This window comes from Hoplias malabaricus, chromosome 5 (assembly GCF_029633855.1).
Source record: "Hoplias malabaricus isolate fHopMal1 chromosome 5, fHopMal1.hap1, whole genome shotgun sequence".
In the NCBI taxonomy this organism is placed as follows: domain Eukaryota; kingdom Metazoa; phylum Chordata; class Actinopteri; order Characiformes; family Erythrinidae; genus Hoplias; species Hoplias malabaricus.
In genome coordinates, this window is record NC_089804.1 from 34,364,140 (window position 1) to 34,381,496 (window position 17,357).

Below are 17,357 nucleotides of genomic sequence, written 5' to 3' on the forward strand. Positions count from 1 at the left end.
TTGATCAGTTTCACTGACACAGGAACACTTTGTAGTTCTAGACGGTTACAGACTGTAGTACTCCTGTTGCTCTGCATACGTTGTTACGCCACAGCAACAGTTGCAACTGTTGAGCTACAACGTGATCCTGTGGTCAGTGGAGTTAAGAGAACAGACTGTGAGTGCAGAAACAAGAAGATGGATTTTTTTGTTGTTGTTTACACGTCTGAATAAAAGAGCAGTAAACACTTCAAATTCGGTGATAATTAATTAAACATTTATTTCACAAACACAAGGTACACGTCAACAAAACACAACCAAATAATATATTAAAAAATACATTACAAACGTTAAAAAAAAAGCTAACATTCAAGCTTCAGAGTTAAATGTTTACCTGCTTTAACACCAGGCACCCACCACTGACCACCAACACACACTGCAGTTTGGATTATGGGATTTTACAGGTGTTTACAGTGGTTAACACTATTGTACTGTAGTTTACAGGGGTCTACAGTAGTAGAGTCGTATTTGTTGTAGTATACTAGTTTAAAAGGGTTAACACTGGTGTTCAGTAGTTTACAGGGGCTTACAGTAGTAGAGAGTTATTTACAGTAGTATACTGTAGTTTAAAGGGGTTACCACTAGTATACTGGGGTTTACAGGTGTGTACTGTGTTGTATTTTAAAGTAGTTTACAGTAATATACTGTAGTTTAAAAATGTTAACTAATGTATAGGAGTTTACTGAGGTTTACAGTAGAATACTATAATTTAAAGGTGTTAACACCAGTGTACAGTAGTTTACTAAAGGGGTTACACTAGTGTACTGGGGGTTTACAGATGTGTACTCTATTGTATTTTAAAGTAGTAAAGTAAAATCTCTTTTATAGCCTTAGGGCCATGCAGCGTACTCATCTGCTTAGTCTCAGAGCTGGATCTTTACCAGGGGGGTTAAAGAGCTTGATAAAGAATCAAGCCTCTCTGTGGCCCCTGAATGAAATAGTTTATTCTCCACGGAGCAGGTCCCCTACAGGGGCAGCCATGTGGACAGTAGGTTTAGTAAAAAATCTCTGGCACATCCCAGGCACTGGAGAAAACTCTGACTGCTCTTTTAAGTCTGGGTTTACACTTTCCTGAATATTTTTTTAGACACATTCCCTTCTACTGAAGGACGTCAGAGAACAAAGGTATCTACTCTGTTCTCCATTCATACTCAGTCTCTAGTCCAAAGAGAACAGAGTAGCCCACACTTCAGCCTCAGGGCACTGTGCGCATCACTGCTCTCCACACAACTTTCATTTCAGTGTGAAAAGGAAGACGGTTTCCTTGCAGTTTCATCCGGGACTGGACGTGTCTGAGCGTGTCATTAACCCGTTTCTATGTAAAGCAGCTCAAAGATGATGTCTCCGAGCTGGAATCTGGGAGGGAGTGAGTAATTCAGGAAAAAGTAATAATACAATACTAATTACTCTCCAGGTAAGAATTAATCACCTGTGGGTGGAGTGCATATTCATCTCCTTCATTTCAGTGGCACAAAGTCAGACTTCATTCGGTTTCTTCAGTGGAGTTAAGATAGACAAAGTCCAGGAGTGGGGTGATTACTCAAATACACAGAAATATGAACTTGCTTTAGTTTTTAAACAGAGGACATATCTGATTTAAACAATATCAAATCCGTTGTTAAAGCATTCATTAAAACTGTAATATTCATTCATAAAATCTTCCTGAGCTCAAAAGGGAGAATCGCAGAGAGGAACCAAGACTCAGGTGTAGAACCAAGAGTCAAACTAAGGACCAAGTCTGAAGAGAATTACAGAGGCATTGAGAATAAAAAAAGGACAGGAGTCAATAACCATTAGGAATCAACAGTGAAAATCACCATGATTCAAAAGAACAACAGAATGGAACCAAGAATCAAAAGAGGAACCAAGACTCACGAAAACAACTGAAAGGAACCAAGTCTCACAAAAACCACTGTGAAGAAGTAAGAATCAAAAGAGCCTGAATATGACCTTTAAGAAGAACCAAGACTCAGAAGAATAATGCCAAGGAACCAAGACACAGATGAATCACTAAAAACCACGACTCAGAAAAGGTTCCCTTCCTCCTCTGGACAACAGCAGGGCAAAACATTAAAAAAATACATCTTTGGGTTTTCCCCACTTGAATTACAAGTAGTAAATCTAAATGTTACACTCAGCCCTGTGGAGGAGTGTGAGAGACAGTAGAGCAGAAACATAGCAGCAGCCGCTGCCAATTAACACATTTTAAAACCCTTCATTTAACACAATGTCAGATGCCAAATTTAGCTAGAACGCTAAACACAATGCTCACTAAACATTCAGCATCTGTTTACAGGAAAACCCACCTTCAGAGAAAACAGCCAATGAGCTCGCTGGAAAAGCCCTACATACATTGTCCCAGAGGAAGGAAAAATCAAAAAGGAGAACTCCTTAATATCTCCATATTTTCACACTGACAATAATAAGATCAGCCGGAAATATAAGCAAGACTTCAGAATAAGTCACCTGCGGCTCAAATATGTCTCCTGAGATAAGACCTCAGAGATCTCACACATATCTCCTTTTGAGTTTTAGTAGTGATCTTAGTAAAGTCTCAAAATGTGCTCAGATTTACTAACTGAACTAAATCCTACTCTCTCATTTCTCCTTTATTTTCTCTAATGTCTCATTTTATCACATTCATTTCTCTCTACGGAATTTTAGGAGAGTCACTACCAAGTCTCCTGAGACATTACAGAGCAACCTATAAGCAATAAAACTGCCCTCTGAGTTGTGAAATTTGTCAGATTTTACTACTGATCAGAAATAGGTTTGAAACTCTGCTGTGGCTTTTAATTTGGGGCTGAACAGTCTCTATCTTTCTCTCCATTCACAAACAAGATCCTGGTCTTGTACGAGTGTAAATAACTGCCCACAGCCGAAGCTAAGATGCTGTCACAACATAAAACACTTTTGTCAGGATATTTGAGTCCTATTCTTCATAAAACAGATATTCACAGTGTAAAATTGTTTAAATACACATTCTTAATCCGCACAACAGGATCTTGCTAGCTTCACTAGCTTTACTAGTTTCATCCATGCTAGCCACAGAGAGGCAAATCTAGTGATGGAGGGGGCGTTTCTCCTCCTCGAGGGTCTCCACCTGTGTGAGCACCGATTCTGCATGGGGACGCAGGGATAATTTCCTAGAATTCTTCAGCCCCTTGGTTAGCTTTCTAGACGCCCTCCTGAGCCAGAGTAGCCGCTTTAGCCTCATGCTAATACCCTCTCTTGCCCCTGGGCAGAGGTTCGCAAGCAGACGGCAGCTCTCTGAGGGCAGACTGTAGAGCTCCAGGTCTTGAAGGAATGTTGGCAAAGGTCTGTCTCTGTTTATTAGCTTCTTGGAGTCAAACTGAACCAAAACAAAGCTTTCAGTGGCGCCACCCTTCAGGTGAGCAGATAAAATGCAGGTGAGGACAGAATCGAAAACGCCCGACATGTGCAGGCCTTTTTCTCCTCCTCCATTTCCATTGTTCCAACTCTCCCAGCAGAACCGGGCCTTCTCTAAAGCCAAGTCGGACAGAACCAGCAGAATCTTGCCTCCTTGCTTCTGGATGAGATCGAGTTTCGAATGAAGCCAAGGTCCCGGACCAAGAGAACTGAGCTCAGCTCCGCAACACAGATCCAGACACACAGTGAAACCCAGCTTGGATAACTCCATCTCCAACATGCAGACCATGCCCACGTCATACACATCATCACCACCACATGCCTGGAGTAGTAGAACATTGCCACAACCAGATCCTAGGAGAGAGAGAGAGAGAGAGAGAGAGAGAGAGAGAGAGAGAATGTAGTCATTGCTGACATCACTGGACATTATAAATTTAACAGAAATCAGATTAATATGACGAAAGTTTGTGTGTGTGTGTACCTCCAGAGCAGCGAGACTTCTCCCAATCTGAAACCCAGCCTGGAAAAACAAAACAAAAAATGATTCATTCACTGAAAGACAGAGGACAGAGAATAAAGATAGTGAAAACAGAGTGTGTGTGAGAGAGAGAGAGAGAGAGAGAGAGAGAGAGAGAGAGAGAGAGAGAGAGAGAGAGAGAGAGATGGTAACTGAGGGATTTTATAAGACAGTAAATGAAGTAAAAGTATGCCACTTCAGGGCTTCATCAATGGACTTACTGAGAAGACAAGATCTTAACCCCCCCAGCTCCCTGCCAAGCCTCACCCCTTTAGAGAACAGCACTCAACAATAAACAATGAGCTGAACTCAGCTCTGAACTCCTCTGACTGTTCCGTCCTGCACTGGAATGTATGATGTTTTTCTCCCAGAATTCAGCCCTTGCCAATTCCACTCATTCACTAGTCCTCTCTCTATCACACACTTGTTCACCAGTCCTCCTTCTATCTTCTCTCTCTCTCACACACACACATTCATTCACTAGTCCTCCCTCCATCATATTCTCATACTGGGACTGGCTGCTACAGTATCAGATTAATACTGATTTAACCCTACACGCCTTTTCAAACAGCAGCTAACACAATGTCAGCTCAAACCACTCGCAGGAGAACACCCAATGCTAATTCTTTTAGATCAGTTCAATACATTGGTAGAGAACACAAACCACTGCTTTTGCTATATCAGCACAACATGCTCTGAGGATAACATTATCTGAAAGCAAACAAAGAGAAAGATAGAAAAACAAAGACAGAGAGAAAGCAAGAGAGAGAAAGAAAACTGTGACTGACCTTTGAATTGTTTCCTGAGTAAACACACACTGACTATAGCCAGGCTGAACATCAGTAAAGTGACTATCACAGGAACACTCCAGCGCTCCCTGTGGCCTGCAGCACACATTACACTCACTGATGAGGATTTAAAACTCTGCACATTTTCGTAGTGATCTTTTAAAGGTTATAACTGTCTTTGTTGTTGTGGTTTGCCTACTTGGCCGCCAGAGGTCGCCTTGATTTACGTGATGGACCTATGGTGGCTAAATAGGTGAGCTTCAAAGACAGACAATCACAGAATGCACCTTTAAAATTTCTTCTAAAAATGTTCATGTATTTCTGGTTGTGAGTACAAGAAAGCTGATTTTTTTTTAAGAAAAAAAAAAAAAAAAAAAAAAAAAAAAAAAAAGATACAGCCAGTACATTTTTATACCATACAAATAAAATTTAAAGTAATATTAATAAACAAAATTATGATTTAAGTTACAGAAAAGCCCTGAAATTTGTATAAAACTCATCAAAACACATCTGAAGAAAAATAAATGTCAGAAACTCACTGTCATGTGGACACTTGGGGCCAAATCTTTCTCCGTTCACCTCAGCCTGCAGGAACACAAACAAACAAGGAGTAAAGGGAGAATCTGCTGTGTACACTGAACAAATTCATAATAGGAAATGAGTAAATGCTGCTTTACCATCACACAGTACAAGAAGTGCCTTTTGGAACCGAGATCCTCAAATGAGCCCGTGGTCTAGAAGGAGTTAAAAAAAAAAATAAAAAAAAGTAAGTTACAGTAACTGCTGTGTGATGTAACAGTCAAATCACATTTCTGGGATTACACACAATGTCCAAACTTGCACGCTTACGCACACCCTACACACACACACACCCCCCCCCCCACACACACACACACTATAATGCCGCCGTAATGTGAATATATTTTTAATGCTTCAATGTTTAAGTTTCCAAAATTCTGCAAACATCTACAACCACTCAGGACCAAGCACAGTTTAAAGGTGCTATTAAAGGTATTAGGTTATAGAAAATGAAAAATCGAACAGCTGTCCCAAGTAATTTGATATAGTTTTACTGTCTGTGGCAGAAAACAGCTTTAAATAATGCAGTGTTTTCTTAATGTCATAAACAGTTTCATGTATAAACTCATGTAAGATGTCTCCAGTAAATGTATTTACTACTTCTTAGGGGAACAATTTACATATTACCTCAGGTACAGCAAGTTTCATTCTTGCTCAAATGTGCTGTGTTTGATTCTGTAGTGTGAATATTATTATTATTATACTATTGTTATTGAAATGTTGCAGTATGTGAACACACCCACAGTGCCGCGCTGTCCTCCTTCCACAGAGAGTTCTGATTATGAATGCGTCTGAAGCCATGAATTTCTTTGCATTCTCCTCCAAGCCCTGCTTCCTCTCGACACGGCCAAACTTTAGCCTCCAGCCTGCAGGGGGCACTGAGGTTCCAGCCCAAAACCACACGCCCATCTCTGGTTTCCCAGTGGCCCACAAACAGAGAGACATTCCTCAGCACGTTCTTCATGAAGTCTGCACCACAGACAAAAACAGAGGAGCAGTGCGTTTTATTCATACGTAAAGAAGCAGCAGTCTTTTCTGCAGTCGTTCTTCTTCATATTATTTTACTGACACCTAGTGGTCTGGGTGACCCATTCCGTGAAGCATAAACTGGGACTACAAAAATTTGTAGCACTTTATAGAGACAAAGAAGTGTAAAAATGATTTAAATAACTTTTTCAAAATTATGTTTACTAGTGTTGGGGGTATAATGACTGATTGCACCTTTAAATTACCTCTTGACAGGAGTGACAAACATACCTTTTCTTTCTTTAAAAGGACACTTCTCAGAACGAGATGATGACCCTTCTCTCCAAGCCTAACACACACACACAAATATATGTAATTCAAAATATAGTAACATATCAATTCCTATAAATCTAATTTAAACCCATTACGACCGAGGTGCAGTACCTGGAAGCACATACAGGGGGTGACAGTGTGCAGCGGGATGGTTGTTGGAGATGACTGCATTAAAAATAACACAAGTTAAATTGTTCAACAAAACAAATACAACAACACACTGCCATGTGAAAGATTGGGCATCCCAATGTAAAGACAAATGATCACACTTCTGCACATTTTAAATCAGATTAATTTAAAATAAATCGCTGAAATACTAAAAAAAGAACACAGCATGTTTATACGGAGCGTGAGTCCATAAATTCTGGCTGTGTGTGTTTGCTGGACTTTGCTGCCTCCTTGATCAGCTATGGTGATAAAACCCCACCTCTGGTTAAAGCGTCCTTTAAGGTGGAATGCTCAGTTGATCAGAGAGGTGTGTTCATTTGTGAAGAAGAGCGTGACCAATCGAACACACTTTCCCTTACCCGACACTCTCCCTCCGTCCCTCGCTTCACACAGATCTGCAGAGGCTTCATCCCATTCGTCTTCTCATCAACCACTCTCAGTGCATCCCTCTCGCTGATAATCTTGACCCACGGAGCTGTTCAACAACACAACAAACATGCATCCGGTTTATTTAGATCAAATATTTCCATCACAAAACTATCACATTTATATGCAGTCAACCAGTCGGTCTGTTGTTCCACCTTAAACAGTGCAGCAATCACATTCTTTACAGGCTGTGGAATTTAATGTGGAACAGCAAGTTTGAATAGTATGTGAACATGAAACTACGTGTGTGTCTTCTCTAAACCCTGCCCTTAAATTCCTCTACTCTCTTGGAAAAACCTTTCACTTTTTTAAAAGATAAACACTGTCCATATACCGTCCATAACATCCATATGTGCTAATGAAAGTTAACCCAGTTTACAGCACTTGTTTTTGTGGTTATAAGTAACTCTGGTGTACATACAGTACTATGCAAATCTCTTGAGCACCTAAGATAATTAATATGATTATTCAAAATAAATTCAAAGTGTGGTGCTTGTACATTTAATTACAACAAATACAAAAACTGCAGCAATGGCAAAGAACAAAGTGTGTTTCCAGATGTTCTCCTTGATTATATGGATTTGTTACATCAGCAGCTCACTCGATTTTACATAATGAAGTATTCATTAACCACTAAAACTAGGGATTGTCTAGTTTTATTAAAACAAGGGACTGTCACAAGGAAAGATGTTGAAAATGTTAAACCAACACATTCACACACACAGAAACATACTCATTGGAATATGGGGTTGGTTATATTCTAATATTTGGGTTATATATATATATTTTTTTATTGTTACACTTATATAGCACAGCACCTTTCTAGATACCCAAGGACACTTTACAATCAACACTGCTCAGAATGCCATTCCATTCAACACTCAATCCACACACACACTGGTTTTCATAGCATTGTATGTTGGCACAGTCCAATAAAAAACATCTCTATGTCAGTTTGTGTGGATGTTAAGATTACTACTATTATTTGAGCACAGCAGCTGTCCTTCACACTGTGTGAAAATTTCACGATGACTGGACAAATAGAAGCTACTCTTACTTCTATTGTTAAAATTACGGTAATAAAATATTTTCACCTTGACTTCCACTGATCGTTAAAAAATGTTTTCCCTCTTCCTGTAAAGTTACTTTTTTTGGAGATTCACATTTTTGATTAGACAGCAACGATATGTACAATATCAGTCAAAAGTTTGGACACATCTTCTCATTAGCCATTGATGGAATAGGGCTATTCACTGTATAGAATTGTGTACCAGCCCCTACCTCTGTACAATACAAATTACTGCACAACTCAAGTCTCAAACACATTAAGGCAGCAAGCAGTTCTACAAATTAACTTGACTGATACTGTACATTCACAATCTGTAGAAAATGGCCCAAAAACAAAGGAAACCCTCCCTGAGTGAGTGTGTCCAAACATTTGACTGGTACTGTATATATACCAATTAACCACAGCATTATGACCACCTTGTTGTTTCTACATTCACTGTCCATTCACTTAGCTCCATTGTTCATACATACTTTTTAGCTCTATAATTACAGACTGTAGTCCATTTGGACTACATGTCTACATTTGGACTCTGCATACTTTAAATTCACCTTTTCAGTGAGTGTAGAAACAAGGAGATGGTCATAATGTTATGGCTAATATGCATTTACTATAAAAGCTCAATCCTTTTACTGTAATTTCAGTCTTCCTCATTACTTCACAAGACACAAGAGGCAACATGATCCTGTAACTAAGAACCAAAAGGGAATTAAACACCTAATCTACAGTTACAGAAACAAAGAAATTAGATACTCACTTTCACATTCTTCTACATCTATATCCGGACACACTGCAAACACAAACACACATTTTATTAACTTACATAACTCAAATTGAAACACAAGCCCAAGACCTCAGCCTGAAATGTGAATGTAAGGCACTGGAGCAGTGAAGGTGTGATGTGTGGAGTTACCTTCTTTCAGTGTGGGGAAGGTAACAAAAAAATGAAAGGAGCCAACTGTTACATTCACATGGCTGCCCAGGAACACATCTTTATACACCAGCAACACCAGCTATGGAGAAATACACAGACATAAGCATTTCATTTAATAACTTTCTGAGAGGAGCTTTTAGAGGAAGATGTCTGGTTACATTCACCATCACTTATCCACTTTTCTGACTCATGTCACACTGACTCAAACCCACTCATCACTGCGTTTACATCATAACTTTTAAACAAATATGGAAATTATAAAGGATTAGTGGAGTTCTCTATTCTCTGGGCATATTGTTTTCTTTTTAATGAGAAATTATTTGTCATTGTACAATGCACAATGAAATGTGCCTTCCACATTTAATGCATCCGTGGCAGTGAACACACACATACACAGAGCGGCGGGGGGAGCCATCCCTGGTGCCCAGGGAGCAGTTGTGGTTTCAGTGCCTCAAGGGCATGTTCCCGCCGGTCCTCTAACCATTAGCCCTGACCGATAGTAATAGGGCAATTAGTAATAAATAAGTAAATATTAATAGTAATGAATAGAGTACGGTATAGTAACATGGACTCCCAGACATTATTTACTTTCAGAAACAGTCCTGAGGGTGTGGTGACACTTCGTTCTTGTCATATGTGACACGTTTATTAACAGGTGACTGAGAAAGGGCATACTCCTATAAACAGGGTCTTATAGAAAGTTCTATCAAAATAATTATTTTACTGACATATTGTAAAACATATAAACATTATCACAGTAATTTTTTGCTGCCCTTAAAACAAAAAAAAATCCACATTCAGAACTCAATGTTCAGTCTTGTTTATATGAGTTACATCACACTACCACGCTGTAGTCAAGCTCTGTAGTCAGGCTCTGCTTCATCCAGTCTGCCACATGGAGGTCACTGTAGTGTTAGTGGTTGATCAAAGAGCTAACCCTAGCTTATCAAAATAAATAAATAAATGTAAACAAATTATTTAATGGTAAAATGAAGGTGAATAACCAACTGTTTACTACTTTACTACTTTAGAGCTGTTGGACTGAAGAAGAAACAGTGGAAGAATAAATACAGTGGAACCTCTACTAACGAACGCCTATATTAACGAACTTTCCAAGATACGAACCGGGCATTTGAATATTTTTTGCCTCCACCAACGAACCATGACTCTAGAAACGAACCCGAGCCTCCGCCGAGCCGGCGGCTGGAAATGGCCACTGACCCCTTTTGTCTCCTAGTGATGTGTCGGTCGCGAACGAACCGGTTCAAAGAGCCGGCTCTTGTAAGTGAACGATGAGAGCAGGTTCCCGTCTAAGACCGAGCCATTTTTTTCTAAGGCTTGTCTTTTACCAATCAGAGAACAACAAGCAAGCTCCAACCCTCCAAGCTGAGACACTTGGTTTTCCTGAATGCCAATCTGCCTTCCAAAAGTAGTTGAAGAAAATGTTAAATTAATTAAATGTTTGTTGACAGTTGTGGTTGTTTTAATCACTACCGTTGAATGCTGCTGTTTTGCACTTTGCAGAGTATTTGTTTATTTTATTACCCAGAAATGGATGATTATTTAATTTAATACGCTATTTTGTAATACCTACCTTTTGGGATCCATTGGCTATATTTCAGAATTTACAAGTGATTTTTTATTAATGTGTTTAAATAAAAATCCAGTTATTTATACAATTGAATGTGTGAGTGCAATTTTATTTTTAAAATTGAACAATAATATTTTGTCCATATAGTCATGTAAAATGTAGGTAATATTGTTCTGTACCCGTGAAAATAAGTGGTAAAACAAAGAGCCATTCAGTAGCCGAAAGAGCCGGCTCTTTATGAAGCCGCCTACTCTCCGTTATTCCACTCACCCCCACCCCCACCTCCCGTCATACACCCAGTGCCTGTGTTACTCCTCCAGACAGTCGTCACGTCTTCAAGGTAGCGATATGTAACCAATTAACTTTTTTATTTCTTTTTTATTACTGTTACCACTGTATTTCTTTTTTATTTTTAGTAATGCTACATGTATTTTTTTTTTTACTAATTTGAGAGTTGTGTAAACATATATCAGTGCAAAAAGGGTGACTTTCGGGGTGGGGGCTGGAACGCATTAATTGCTTTTTCATTATTTTAAATGGGCAAAATTGACTCGAGAAACAAACTTTTTTCAACTTTCCAACCAACCTTAACGTTTATGTAAATGAGCTCTATTCTGATTGGTTGCTCTTACTGCTCCTCATTTTAAAACTGACTTTTTTTTTAATTTAAACTTAAGGTTTAAGTTCAGAGCTTGGGTATAGTTTTAGAGTTAAGGCTTAGGGATTGAGTTTTGTATTTATGAGTGGTTCCCCAGACAAGAATTAACCTTAGTCCTGGACCGTATCTACCATTTAAATTGAAAAATAATCACCAATAAAAATGCTGTACAGTCCAGGACTAGGCTTAATCCCTGTCTGGGAAACCACCATTATAGTTCAGGGTTAGAACTTGGGTTTATGTTTAGAGCTTGGATTTAATGTTCAGGTTTTAAGCTCTGGATTTAGTTTAATAGCTCAGGTTTAGGTTCAGAGCTAGTCACTGACTCACCTCTTCTTTCGACTGGTTTCTGGCCGCTGAGGACTTCACTAAGAAGGAAATCTTCTGGTATCGGGGAAGATTGGGTGCAGAATGATACTGCACTGTCACAGCAGCTACAAAACAGACACACCCATGTTAATATCAGTTTCTCAAAACATTCAGTGATGCTCAGGAGAGGCAAGGTCAGTTTTCTTTAATTCTGCTTTTGCGACTATTTCCTTTTCTCATTCAGGCCTTTTTGTCAGTTCCAAGTCCTTTCAGACCCAACGCTGAGCTGTTCTCACAGAGTAGATCTTGATTTTCTCCTCTCTCAAAGATGTAAGCTTAGGAGCTGCAGAGCAGGGAAATTCTTGAGAGACAGAGCCCTTAGGTCCCATTCTGTCTGTAGCTCAAGCATGTCTGAAAGCTCCTCTTTATTTCCTCATGTAAACTTGGTTATCACTTATCTAATCTCCACAAACATAGCTGTTGTGAAATGAATAACATGTGCTTAGTGGCTGTACAGACAGGAAACGAAATGAATGAAGGTGTGGTCTTTGATTTGCGCAGAAATATAGTTACACAGACAATAATCAAACAAAAGAGCGCAGCACAACCTCACAGCCATTGGTCTGATTATTAATTCAGTTAATGGGAAAAGATGAGTCACCTCTTACAAACACACAGTGAAAACACAGTTTGATGTTATTATTATTAGAATGGAGCAGAATATCACTAGAACAGCTGAGGCTGAAATGTGTTTCCTATTCACAACTTCAATTCTCCATTCCACCTTAAACAGTGCAGCATTTAAGGCGGAACAGCAAATTCAAATGAGAAACTAGTGAATGAGGAGTCAGCCTTAAAATTTGTTCAAACATCCGAGTCTGAGTCTTCACTGGTTAAGTCTCCAAATAAGGGACAAGATTGGGTTCTCAATCTCCAGGTATGTGCTCTTTCTGGAGAACCAGAAAAACCTGTATATATCTAGAACACTGTGCTAATTGTAATTGCATTGTGCAGCTTTATAAATTCATACACTTAAGGTATGTGTGTGTAATTTATATGTCTAAAACACTAATATTTGTATATATTTTGTATTCTCACTGAATTATGGGCGAATGTAATATTTTAAATGGTTTCAAAAAATTATGACTAATAAAGCACAAGGAGCACAGTTTTACAAATTTGAACTGCTTCATAAAATGATTTGTTTTTTCTTGGAAACTCATGCTGAAACCTGGTGGAGTAATATGGAGTTTACCAGTGCTAAACTAAACGACACACACTGTAAGTACCTGCAAGGTTCCGGCCACTATCCTCCTCCTCCTCCTCATCACCTTCGCCTTGTCCTGAGGCCTGCCCGCTGTTCTGTCTGTTGAGGTTCCCGATCTGGACTGTGATGCGCAAACACGCTTTACACATCCTCTCGTGTTCGCAGCAGAGAGCAGACTTCACACTTAAACCTAAGACCAGGACTGGACCAGAGACCGGTGGCTCGGGCGGGAACATCACCTCCTCCACTTTGCATTTGAGCAAACCCTGGAGAAAAAAAAATGTATAATAATATTTTTTTTTATTCATCCATGAAAGTAAATTATTTTTTACAAGTCCAAGAACAATGTATGTTTTTAGAGGTATATTTTTAGCCCCCAGGTACAAACATCATACTGTTGTTATCCACTGAGAAACATGTATCTGCAAAAATTCACAGGACAAGGAAAAAACCCTCTAAGGTTTCAATGGAAATCAATGTAAAATGATTTTATTCAGAGCAATTTTGGAGCAATTCTATTAGTCCATTCATTGTAAAATTTTAAGACAACTGCTGTTCAAATTATGTAGTACACTGTCAGAACATTTCTCACTATGGTGGTACCCTCAAGGGTACATATATGTACGTTTAATTAGGGAACATAACTGTACCTTAATTTATAATATATAGTAGATTTTAAAATTGTGTTGACTTCATACGCCCCATTTCCTCTACAGGACATATTTTATGTTTTTTTTAATATGACACAGTCCTATGAAAGATTACAAACACTTATCTCTCCTTCCTGAGAAGATAATGCAATGTACCTTTAAGGAACAAAACTGGATTTTTAAACACTATTGTATCTTTAAAGGTATATTTACACAGTTTATACCTTTAGTGACTAATATTGTACCTCTACCGTACTATTTCTGAGAATGTATAATAATAATAATAATAATAATAAGCAAAATATATTCTGCTCTGGGAAGACTTTACACAAGACACTGCTCTGAGGATTGACAATTAAAGCTTTTTCTCATGTAATTTTCAAAACTATGCTTGTATTTCATGATCAAATTTAAAATGAAAAAGCAATTGAAATGCTTTTTCATTTTAAATTTGACCATAAAATATGAGCATAGTTTTGAAAATAAATGACAAAAACCTTTTTTAATTTAAATTTTGACCCATGCTTGAGTGAAAAATGAAATTGCAAATGAAGATAGTTTTGCAAACACATTTGGAAAAAGGAATGGCAAAAATGGTACTTGCATTTTCATTGCATTATTTTCATTTAAATTTTGACAGGATTTAACTCCCAGTTTTAACCCCTCCAGCAGATACCAGCACTAAACGCAGTGACCTTAGGCTCATGTGCAGTTTCCCCAGTGCCCCTTTTATTTCACTACAGATAATACAAACTGTGTCAACAGTGGGTGAACTGTAAAGTAGATGCGTGTGTTTACTGTAAGGTGTGTCACTGTTTTGGATCTGTATTTACTCTCTAAGTACAGTGTCTTTTCTCTATTGTGTTTGCACTATTGTTTATCATCTATTCTTACTGCACAGAGCAGTAGCTGACTGTGTTTTTGGTTCTACTGTACTGCTCTGTGCTGGTGAAATCACAAAGAGACTAAACAGAAAGTACAGAGCTGAATATAAGGTCACATGTTTGAGTGATATCTGAGGAGATAATGGACAGGAGGTCTCAAAATCATATAATTTTGTTATCAATGAGTAATTAATGTCATTGAACTTTGACTGGCCTTCAGTTTGCCACTAAAGTTATTTTTATCATTAATATATGTTGTGCAGAATTTTTTATTATAGAATTTCATTTCTATTAAAGTATTTGTTTTCAGTAGTTTAAAGTATTTAATCATATGCATATATATTATTTTATTTCAGATGCTGGTTACAGTAAAATATTTCTGCTATTTATATTTTAAAAAATGTTTATTGTATTTAAATTAAACTGTTTACAATATTCAATTTAAGCTGTGAGTTATACACACACACACACACACACACACACACACACACACACACACAGACTATTCTCAGTATCTGTATTTTGTGTATTTTTGTTTTTCACTGGAATTGGAATGGGAGTGACGTATAAAGTAAGATTCAGCACATTCCTGTTTAATCTTGAATCCACTCGTGATGACTAGATCCTGGGGTAGTTCCAGGGAGTTTGAGCCTAAAGTCAAGGCTGTTTTGTAGGAAAAAGAGGTGAGGAACATTCCTCTGGCACAAACACAGCTTTGTGAAATAACACTAGACTTTTTGAGTTGCCAAATAACATCATTCCATGAGTAAGTTTACTAGTAAGTACAGAGGTGAGTAATAAGAAGTTTTATTCAATTGGGCACAGATATTTAATTTAAAAACTGAGGGCTTTGTACTTTTCTGAGTGTTGGACAATAATTTAATATCAGTATATATACCAATGTAAAATGTTTCAATAACAATCAGACTATAGGTATATTTAAACACATTTTTCAATATTTCAATACACATTATTTACAACATCTGTCACTGACGAGCATTAATTACAGAGCACTGCTGTCAGTTATTTTTTAAATATTAATATTGACAAAGCCAAAAGATTTTTTTTGTTTGTTTGTTTTTTGATGGTGATATTTCTTGTTTGTTCTTGGCAGTTTTGCCTTGGCTCTTAAAATGCTCATATCAGAATAATATTGTATCTATTGGAATTAAGAAATATACTGTATATAATTTCTTAAAATAATATAAAGATTTTGGCTATATCATCCAGCTCTAATCAGGGGTCCACTCTCCTCAGTCTTCAACCTAGAGAGTGGTCCATACTTCAGCTCCAGGGCAGAGATGCTGAACTCCACTGACCACAGCTAGCTCTCTGTCTGTCTGTCTGTCTGTCTCTCTCTCTCTCTCTCTCTCTCTCTCTCTTTCTTTCTCTGGACTGATGGAGCACTTCTACTGGAGTAGTGTTTACTCTTTTCAATATTTTACCACAGAAATTCAGCTGCTATTTGAGGCTGGACTTAGAGCTCTCTACACGCCTGTAAAGTACCAGAGCTTGAGTGAAGGTAACTAACCAGTTACCAGCCACCTCTGTAAAAGAGCTACAGTCAAATCCCCATTAGAATTCACGGCGTTCTCACCTGAGAGCAGATGATGTCCTGTTCAGGACGATACTTCTCCAAAGCCAGAGAATTTGCCAGAACTCCAGCCCAAATCAGCAACACCAAATTTCTTAAATCCATTCCCCCCCAAAACACAGAGAGAAAGGGCCGATGAGCCCTACTCTGAGTCTGGACACCTCTCTCTAACTCTAATGCGCTTCAGCAGAAATCACTTCATCAGCGAATGGCAGGAACATGGCGCTGACGTCATTCAGGAATCACCTGGGCGCGAGAAACAACAACAGAAAGTAAGGATATGTCCAAAAACGTTCTCAGAGAAAGTCCAGCTCTACATCCGGGCTATGAACAGGAGAACCGAGCCGAGCCGGCGTCCGGACAGTCAGACAGACTCCCCTAGTGAGAGGGAGAGAGACCTTCCTCAGGTGAGAGCTCCAATCTCGGCCTCTGACGCAGAGTTCCAGAAAATGGGAGGGGCCAACTCGCAAGTCACCTGACCTGCGCTGAATGGCACACGCACAAATGAACGTACATAGACTTGTTTGTTCTGTAATACCTATGGGACCTCCATTGAAATAGTGATTTCTGTAGGTAATTAACACTAACACTATCCCCAGAATTTTAGTTAATGCAACTTTTGTTTAAAAAAAAAAAGCATTAGAAGTGACGATCACCACAACGTCATCACAATATGACAACATTTGAAACAGTCTTTACGAGAATATCTGTTCCTCACAAATGTTTAAAAGCACAGTCAAATACACACACACATTTGTATTTCTGAATTGTGGGAACACTACATAGCATAGCCGTTCATTGTGTGGAGACTTAAGTGGAACTTTTCCGTAAGAAAACCTACATAATCCCCGTCCAATCCAACCTTACAAATGTGTCTTCGTCTTAAAATGTAGTGATTTACATTGTGGGGACCAGCTGGTGTTCCCCACACGGAAGATGTTTTGTGTTGTTTTAGAGAGAGAGAGAGAGAGAGAGAGAGAGAGAGAGAGAGAGAGAGAGAGAGAGAGAGAGAATTACCAAAATTATCGCACCACTAATCAGATTTACACCACTCACACACACACATATTATATATATATATATATATATATATATATATATATATATATATATATATATATATATATAACAACATAAAACATCTTCCGTGTGGGGAACACCAGCTGGTCTAGTGGGTAAAATAAGATCTCATTAAATC

General features: G+C 38.4%; 1 protein-coding gene across 1 annotated transcript; it reads right to left on the minus strand.

Annotated features, from left to right (window-relative positions):
• Positions 1–242: 242 nt before the first annotated feature.
• Positions 243–16,527, minus strand: il17rc (interleukin 17 receptor C). The gene is made up of 14 exons (XM_066670046.1): positions 16,163–16,527; positions 13,054–13,297; positions 11,786–11,889; positions 9,186–9,285; positions 9,030–9,062; positions 7,140–7,255; positions 6,724–6,777; positions 6,571–6,628; positions 6,053–6,282; positions 5,412–5,468; positions 5,274–5,319; positions 4,735–4,830; positions 3,911–3,949; positions 243–3,783 (listed from the first exon to the last, which is right to left on the minus strand). The coding sequence occupies exons 1-14, from the start codon at positions 16,262–16,264 to the stop codon at positions 3,101–3,103; spliced, it is 1,962 nt and encodes a 653-aa protein (XP_066526143.1). The 5' UTR covers positions 16,265–16,527; the 3' UTR covers positions 243–3,100.
• Positions 16,528–17,357: the final 830 nt, after the last annotated feature.

Bases quoted from the DNA above. Each gene is read 5' to 3' on its own strand.
- il17rc (XM_066670046.1), bottom strand. From the start codon at position 16,264: ATGGATTTAAGAAATTTGGTGTTGCTGATTTGGGCTGGAGTTCTGGCA. The intron at 6,283-6,570 runs GTATGTTTGTCA...TCTGTGGTGCAG, and splicing joins TCCTTTTAAAGAAAGAAAAG to ACTTCATGAAGAACGTGCTG. The intron at 3,784-3,910 runs GTACACACACAC...TCTCTCTCCTAG, and splicing joins GAAGTCTCGCTGCTCTGGAG to GATCTGGTTGTGGCAATGTT.